Here is an 8,471-nt window from a genome sequence, read left to right as displayed (position 1 = left end):
CTAATGGACAAGGAGTCCATCCTGGATAGAACTGGAACGGTGTGCTTTGCTCTGGTTCTTGGACACGGATTATCAGTGGCCCTGGCTGTCATCCTATAAAGCCCCTTTAGGCCGGAGGAAGAATTTAAAATGACATTTAAAAAAATCCCTGCAGATGTCATCAGTAATTTACGTACCCACTTGACTGGGCCACTGGGTGCCCGGGCTAAACATTATTTCTGAGTGTGTACGTGCAAGTGTTTCCAGATGAGATTAGCACTTGAATCTGTGGACTCCTGAAGTAGATTGCTTTCCCCAACACCCAAGGACATCGCCCAATCCATGGAGGGTCTGAATAGAACAAAAGGCACAGGAAGGAGGAATTCTCTTCTTTGCTTCCTGCCTGCCTGCTTGAGGTGGGACATTTTTCCTCCCCTGGGACTGGGATTTCTCCCATCAGCGTCCCTGGTTCTTGGGCCTTCAGGCTCACACTAGACACACATCACTGGCTTTCCTGTGTCCCCAGCTGGCAGATGCCAGGTCACGGGGCTTCTCCGCCTCCGAGGTCTTGTGAACCAGGTGTTCATTGTGAAATCTCCACAAATACCGTACATCTTACCGGTTCTGTTTCTCTGGAGAGAAACTGACTAATACAGACAGCAATAAAAACCACACCGATTTTGTGCTTTCTGCTGCACAGCAGTATATGCACACGTGAAAAAGTCTATCTGGTGCAAGAGTTTCAATCGGAAACTTCCCCTGGGAAAACCCTTTGACCTAATGAGGGGTAAATAAGAAGACGATGTCCTCAGTTCCGAGAGAAGAAGGCACAATTTATTTAGTCAAATTATTTTACAACATAGTCTTCATTGACAGTTGTCAGCTTAACACTTAATATAGTTTTAAAAAAAGTCAATGATTACTTGCAAAATTATATATATTTTAATATCTAAAAAATATATTGCATATATAGGGCAGGAAAATCCCTCGTATCCACAAGGGACGGTTTGCTTGTTCTTTCCAAAGTTGTGATTATTGCATTATGGTTATTTACAAACATTTCCAAAGCATTAAAGATTTGAATGGATTGCCTTTACCTGCCTGTGTACGCCCATTAAATACTGCGTGGTGCTTCTCTTTCTAGTAAAGTCAGTGACTCAAACGTCCTGTTTTCTTTTTAGCAATAGTCACATTATGCTTTTTAAAAACCAGCTATAAAAACGTACAAACAGCCCAAATGTACAGATTGACAAAAGATGTACAAATTACATTTAAAAAAATAACGACTGATTTGATAGTAAAATTGTCTTTGTGACCGAGGTCAACTCGTTTATTTATTCTTTTTATTTTTTTAATTATCTATTTTTAATACTGCGAGATATAGGAAAATAACTCTGCATAATTTATACAGTAAGTTGCCTTCTGATTGGTTGACCCTGGACTGGTGGTCTGACAAACGCACAGCGCTTGCGAATCTGTTTGTGTTCAGAAATCCCTAAGACTTTTCAAAGTTCTGGGACCCGCTGTCATTACTTTAAAAAAAAAATTATTTAATTCTCTGTCTTTCAGGAATGTCTGCATTTGCATTAACATTTCTTAGTTCATATCTTGACTATTTCTAGAGAGGATGGTCAGCCTAGTGCATATTGCCCACTGGGAGGGATTTTGCAATGCCCACGGCTTCTTAAATACACACACACATGTTCTTTCTTTTAAATTCCAGTTGGGTGAAAACTTCACTGGCCTTATAAACCAATGTTCCAGTTGCCATCCACTGAATATATGTCCTCCTAAAATAAGATTATAAGCTTCCTGCCTCTATTTTCACTCAGTCTCAAACCAGAGCATTAACTGGTTATAAGTCCATGATTCTTTATCATACTGAACCCTACAGGGTCCATGATGAGACCCGTGTATTGATAAGAAACTGCTTTGGTCATGAAAACATAGAGAACGTTTACAGTTTCTTCCCTAGAACCATGATACAACCATTCCAGTAATCTAAAGATTCAGCTCAGAAGATGATAGCGGATTGAGAATCCAAACTGGTGTACTGGCCCAGAAAATCATCCATCTCTTGGTTCAAGGTAGAGGAAGCAAAAGTTACCAACGTTAAAAACAAAAACAAAAAACAAAAACAAAAATAAAGGATTGTTTTTAAAGAACAAAGGTTCTATCCAACGAGAAAGAACATCCAGTTTTGTTTTCTCTTCAAGGCCACGTATGTCCTTCAGAGGCCAAAGTATCCCAGGAAGTGTGAGGAATGGGGGCTTCAGGTAGAAGGCCACCGACGGTTAAGCTTCTAGTAGTAGCTGCCTAAGTGTGAGGGCACGTGGGTGTTAGGGTGGCGGGGCACGTTGGGGTTGGGGTAGATCCCCCCCGTGGGGGAGGTCCAGTATTGTGACGCCGCTCCAAACAAGCTGGAGGAAGTGACGGGCATGGAGGTCGGGTGGGGGGGGACAAAGTTCACTTTCTGTTGGTGGGCGTGGTAGGAAGGCATGTAGGGGATGTCGGAAGGGTACTTGTACATGGACGACTCGGTGGGGTGCGGCTGCAGGGCCTGCGCGATGCCGTGGAAGTCAAATTTGTAGGCATACCTTTTGCCGTGCACTTTGGTCATAATGTTTTTATCGTAGTAGTATCGCAGGGCCCGGCTCAGCTTGTCATAATTCATGTTGGGCTTGCTCTTCCGCTCCCCCCAGCGCCTGGCCACCTCGTCGGGGTCCGTCATTTTGAACTCCCCGTTGGTCCCCTCCCAGGTGATGCAGCTGGCGTTGGCACTGTCCGAGAGAAGCTCCAGGAGGAACTGCCACAGCTGGATCTGCCCGCTTCCTGCAAACGGGAGAAAACACAGTAGCTCGGCCCGGCGAAGTCAGCACCCAGGGCCCCCCAATGCAACGATCGTCTCGCCCTCTTTGGGGAAATCCTTTCTCTCCTTTGACGTTCAGCATCTCCCTAGACCGGCAGCCCCTCTTTTCCTTGTTGACTCGCTTTTCTGTTTGCCACCCAGCTTGCCAGAGCCAGCAAGGTGAGACCTTAAGATGATTGGCCCCGAGGCCCCGTGAAACGCCCCGTGGATAACGAGGTGCCCAGAACCAGCTGGAGGATTCCGGGGCAAGCTGCTTGCCACCCGTGTTGGCAAGATTGTTTTTTGAGTCTCTTCTTCTAGAAAGAGCTGCACCGCTGACTAGTCTCTACCTACTGATGAAGTCCCTCCCTCTCACCCGGGAGTCCCCTGTCGGTGTCAAAGGGAGTCGGGGCCAGGAGACCACTGTCAGAGTTACAGGGAGAAGGTGTGGCCTGGGGGCCAGGCTGAAGGGATCTGGAATGTTCCTTTGCAGAACCCTAGTGCTTGGCTCTCAGCTCTAAGTCTGACAGAGAAGATCTTGGGTGGAGAGAAAAATAAGAGGAGCAGGAGCTGGGTGGCTTCTGCACTAAAGAACGGGCCTGCAGACACTGGCAGCGGTAGTTCCCTGGGAAGGGAAGGTGTGGGCTTTACCACTGCAAAGGGCCAGGTAGCTCACGTGCTTGGCGGTCTTGGTTTAGAACTTGTTTGAGAGCTATTTTTAATACTGACCCTTACATGGCATTGTCAGATTTATTTTATCTGCGACTTTTAAGGGACATGCCTCTTTCATGAGGCTAGATAACTGAAATACTCTCCAGGCTCTAGAATAAAACGTCCTTGGGACATCTATTCACTTGTGACTTCCATGAGGGCCATCACTGAGAACTCACTGGAATTCTTTCCCTTGCTCCCCATCTTTCCCTGCAAAAATTTCTACCTGTGCCATTTATTACAAATCCAAGCCTCCGTGCAGAAATGTAGCAGTGCTAATATGTTTGCTTTCCAGAAGCAGCCTCAGCCAATGGACATGACTACCACCTAATAACAAGCTCCAACCTCTCACTTGTATGCTAGAGAAGCAGATATTGACCATTCCAAGGGAAAGAGTACATGTTACTTCCTAGTCAGGTATCTGTGACCTCACAAAGCTATGGAACATTCTGGAAAGAAAAACCTTGCAGGCCAAAGTAAACTCACCAGGGTTGGCTAGGCGACTGCTGGTCGGGCCCAGGATCTGATATGGATCTAAGGAAGCAAAAAAGGAAATTAACTTCACTGTTATTAAAAATATAAAAAAACCAACAGTATTAGTAATAAGAATACCCCCGGGGTTTATACTTTTATTTCAATATCATGGGGAAAAAACTGATTTCAGAAAACTGTACTGCTTTTATGTGCAGACCTCAAAGATCTGGAGCAGTTACGGGTGGTCATCCTCATCATTGCAGAAACACAGGGTACTAGCAGCATCATTGTTTTTCATATTCGGTGTCTAAAATTTGTAGATAATGCTGTCATTACCTAAAATGGAAACCATTTGGAAAGAAGCTGGCTAATACTCAATCTTCATGAATAAGGTGAAAGATGTTTTATCAAAATGGGTTTAAAGAAAGGTCTAACGAACTCCTGGTCCTTAACAGCTCTGTACCCATCTCTGTTTTTAAGATGGGGCGTAAAAAAACATGAGCCCCGAAATCAGACAGCTTGGGTCTGAGCCCCAGCTGTGTTATAAACTAAAGAACTCACTGGGCAATCTCCGTCCCCGACTAGTACCAAATTCTGGCACCTTCCACTTTGAAATGACAATACTAGCCAGATTTTGTATTTGGGCCATAAAATGACTATATTTTCTATCTCTGTCTCCGTGAAACTCACGTGATTATTTAATTATAAAAGGAATCTTTGCAATATTGGTTCCATGAGATTGGTCTTCTTCTTCTCAGGCGAGGAAATCCTGATACACAGCTGGATCATAATCCAGCCAGCTTGTTAAATGTTTGATACAATTTTACTATTTTTGCACTTGTCATTTTTAAAGAATCAACATGATTTGGGGGTTTCTGCTTACCATTGTGAATTAACTTGAAAAGTCCCCAAAGCTGCTTAGTCAACCCTTTCCCATCCATATACACACTCAGTACGACAACTGAAATATTTTTGGCAGGTAATGTCTGATGCTGTTGTCACTGGGAATTCTTTAAATCCACTGTCAAGTCCTGTTTGGCTTGGGTGTTTCACTCAGCCCGGGCTTTCCTAACCGTCTCGATGACATGTAGGTCAACTCTCTGTTGCTTTGCCTTCAGTAGAGATGGAAAATGATGTTTTTCTGTCCCAAAGCATGTCCCAAAGCAAGTGGCTTTGTCCAGAACTTAGTCTCAACTGTGTCACACAGAGAAGACAGAGCTGGGCTTGGGAGTGGACATGGCAGCTGTGGTCAGATATGGGAAGGACCTTCCCACAGAACGGGAGGAAGGCTTTCCAGAGGGAAAACTAGAAAGCCTACAAGGAGGCAGTTTCAAGGAGGGGGACTTTGGCCCCAATAGTGGAAATGAGCCTAAGGAGGTAGCAAACTCTTTGTTGCTACAAATATTCATGTAGAGGTGAGGTAATCATAGGACAGATGTCATAGAAGGATGTGACAGACCTAGTTTCACTCCAATACCAAGAGACCAATTCCATGGTTTTAGAAGACCCCCTGCTTAATCTGCTAAGCAGACCCATCACGGGACAGGGGTAGTTTTAGAAGAAAGGTTTTGCGGAGCCTTAAAGGTTTGGACAGCGGCTCGGGAGTCTGTGGGTTAGAGCTCTAGCTCTCTCATAAACCAGCTGTGTGGTTTTTGGCAAATTACTTTCCTTCCCTGGGCCTCAGTTTCTTTATTTTACAAAATGAGGCATGGGGACATTTAACCTTTACATTCTTTTTACCTCTGATATTTAACAAACCTTCCCCTGGTTCTAGTGCCTGCCATTTTTCATTCACAGAGCTCGTAGAGGGAGCCAAATATCGACCCTCCGTGAAAGAAAAATGCCACATATTGATTCAGTCCTCCTCAGGTGACCACATGGAATCAACGGCTGTATAAGGAGCAAAGAAGGGATTACCCATCCCAGACAGGTACCTGGTTGGGGCCTTTGTTCAGTATTCTTACTCATTGCTTGTGCTCCTGCCAGTGGGGGACCTGTGGTGGGGAAAGACATAAGGTGAGTGGGGCCACCGTCCATGAGGGAAGAGAAATGTCTTGTTAAAAGCCCTCCACAGTGTGCTTCCTCACGCATTCGCTCATCCACCCACTCTCTAGTCACTTATTTTATTTTGTTTTATTATTTTATTTTATTTTATTTTATTTTATTTTATGAATTTTTATCTAAAGAGATGTCTGGATGGCTCAGTCAGTTGAGCATCCAACTCTTGGTTTCAGCTCAGGTCATAATCTCAGGGTCATGAGATCGAGCCCTGGGTCGGGCTCCATGTTCAGTGGGGAATCGGCTTGAAAGATTCTCTCTCTTCTCCTGCTCATCCCTCCATTCACTTGCTCTCTCTCTCTCTCTCAAATAAATAAATCTTATAAATATTTGTCTAGAATCTACTAGTCCTGGCAGTATTCTTGGTGCTGGACATTCAGCAATGAACCAGCGGTTCCAGAAGAACTTAGGTTTTCACAGGGAGACGAGAAACTGCAACAAGCATACAGCACAGCATGCCTAGTGGTATTGCTGCTGTGAACTGCATTTTTAAGTAGGAGATTTAGAGTTTCTTAATGGGATGGTGACATGTGAGTGAACGTCACCTGCTTGTTGTGTCTCCATGTTTTGTGAGGTCCTCTCGTGGAAACTGCTCACATGCAACCTTTCTGCTCCCACCTAGCTTCTCCATCCTAGACCTACAGAGCTTCTTGAATGGTTTGTGGATGAGTCTGACTATATCCTCACTACACCCCTCTCTTCCCACTGTCCCATCATATGATATTTAACCAGTTTCATTTCCCTAAACCATTTCGCTCCACCATCCAAACACCTTTGTGAGTCCTCACTGACTAAAGAAGGAAGGTCCACCTTCACAGCATTCTTCATGCCCCTTCCTTGCCTTTCCAGACTGCTTTCCCTCTGTGCATCCTAAACTCTAGGAACCTGGAATGGTCCCTGACTGTCAGACATGTTAACCTTGACATCTTTCCCTGCCCACCCCTCCCGGCAGAGCCTGTCTTCCCCATCTCTGCAGGCCCAAATCCTGCCTCTCCTCTGGACACAACTCAAATGATGCCAGATTCACAGGCCTTCCTTGATACCACCCAGATGAAAAGAGCTGTGTGTGTGTGTAAACCCTCTCCCCAGCTTGACAGACTGGCCTGTGTTTAATTCATCTTTATGAACCCGAGAGTGCCAAGTCCTGGGCACAGAATAAACAAACAACAAAGACATAGTACTGAAAGGGGTCCTAGAAATTGCTTGGGCATTAACTTTGTAATCCCAACCTCTTCTTGGAAGAAGTCCCTTCACCACCCATGTGCTTCCTACAGATAGCAAGCTTCACACACTCTGGTTAGGAATGTATAGTCATTCTCTTTCCCTACTCCCTTAGTGGGAAATTTTGGGTTGGACTTGAACACAAATTGATGGGTCAGACCCCTATGACTGCCTCATATCCCAGCCTTCAGGGATATCCATACCAGGGCAGGGATGCTGGTATGATCAAATTTCGGTGCTCAGAGGAGGAAAGTCATGGAGGATTGTCATTCTAACATGAATGGCAAGATCCAAATCCAGTGGCCTTCCATGCATATAGAAAACCCAGTCCTGAGAAGCCTTCTAGCTTCACAAAGGCGAAAACCACATGCAGTGCAACACAACCGAAAGGCCTGCATGAAAACCCCTCACCATCTTTCAGGGAACAGGTATCATGGATCGTCCTACCCTGGCAGTGAATTTTGATGTCCTCTCTGCAAGCAAGACAACGTGAGCTCACTCCTGCCCTGCTTTAGCTCATGACCCCGTTCTCCACCCGTGTTTGCAGAAAAAATGTTTGAGTATGACATTTACTTACTTTTGTTGAGGCCAGAATTCACGTTATTGCCCCATCCTCTCCGGACTGAGTCATAAGAAGGGTCTAATGAAAAACAACAAGCAGAGGTACATTAGCATCTCCAGCTTTTCAGAAGGGTGCCAGGAGGATTCTCTTTCCGCGATCAGGAGAAATTCGATTTAATCAGCCATGTCTTCTTAAGCATGACTGAATTCCAGAAGTGTCCTCTCCGACCGGGGTCGGGGTGGGATGAACATTAACAGTGATTGCAACCTGCCTGGGGTAATGGGAAGCAACCAGAATTTGAAATCAGAGGATTGGTTCAAGCTCTGCCCCTGCCACTATTTGTTCTGGGACTTTGGATGAATCATAACACTTCCCCAAGTTTCAATATTCTCTAATATGGACATGGAACTTGATACGGTTTAGTGACCTTATGGGCACGGAACTTGACCTGCAATTTCTCGAACTGAGGATTATGTGTCCTCTCCCCCCGCCAGCTCCCAAATTCACATGTATTGCTGTTTCATTCCCCGGTGTGGTGTGATGGTACAAGGAGGTGTGGGCTTTGGGAGGTAATTAGGTGGTGAGAGTCGAGCTCTCATCAATGGGATCAGTGCCCTT

The 8,471-nt window shown here is 45.2% G+C and overlaps 1 protein-coding gene across 6 annotated transcripts in view; it reads right to left on the bottom strand.

Annotated features, from left to right (window-relative positions):
- Positions 1 to 791: 791 nt before the first annotated feature.
- Positions 792 to 8,471, bottom strand: part of FLI1 (Fli-1 proto-oncogene, ETS transcription factor) — a 122,623-nt gene continuing 114,943 nt past the window's right edge. For all 6 annotated transcript variants that reach the window (XM_072822678.1, XM_072822680.1, XM_072822681.1 and 3 more), the window contains 4 exons: positions 7,869 to 7,931; positions 5,947 to 6,006; positions 4,025 to 4,072; positions 792 to 2,811 (listed from right to left, as the gene is read on the bottom strand). In XM_072822678.1, coding sequence (XP_072678779.1) covers positions 2,282 to 2,811; positions 4,025 to 4,072; positions 5,947 to 6,006; positions 7,869 to 7,931 — 701 coding nt within the window. In that variant the 3' untranslated portion in view covers positions 792 to 2,281. The remainder of the gene's footprint in view (positions 2,812 to 4,024; positions 4,073 to 5,946; positions 6,007 to 7,868; positions 7,932 to 8,471) is intronic.

The sequence above is a fragment of the Canis lupus genome, chromosome 3 (genome assembly GCF_048164855.1).
Source record: "Canis lupus baileyi chromosome 3, mCanLup2.hap1, whole genome shotgun sequence".
In the NCBI taxonomy this organism is placed as follows: domain Eukaryota; kingdom Metazoa; phylum Chordata; class Mammalia; order Carnivora; family Canidae; genus Canis; species Canis lupus.
This window is presented reverse-complemented; position numbering and strand designations above follow the sequence as displayed.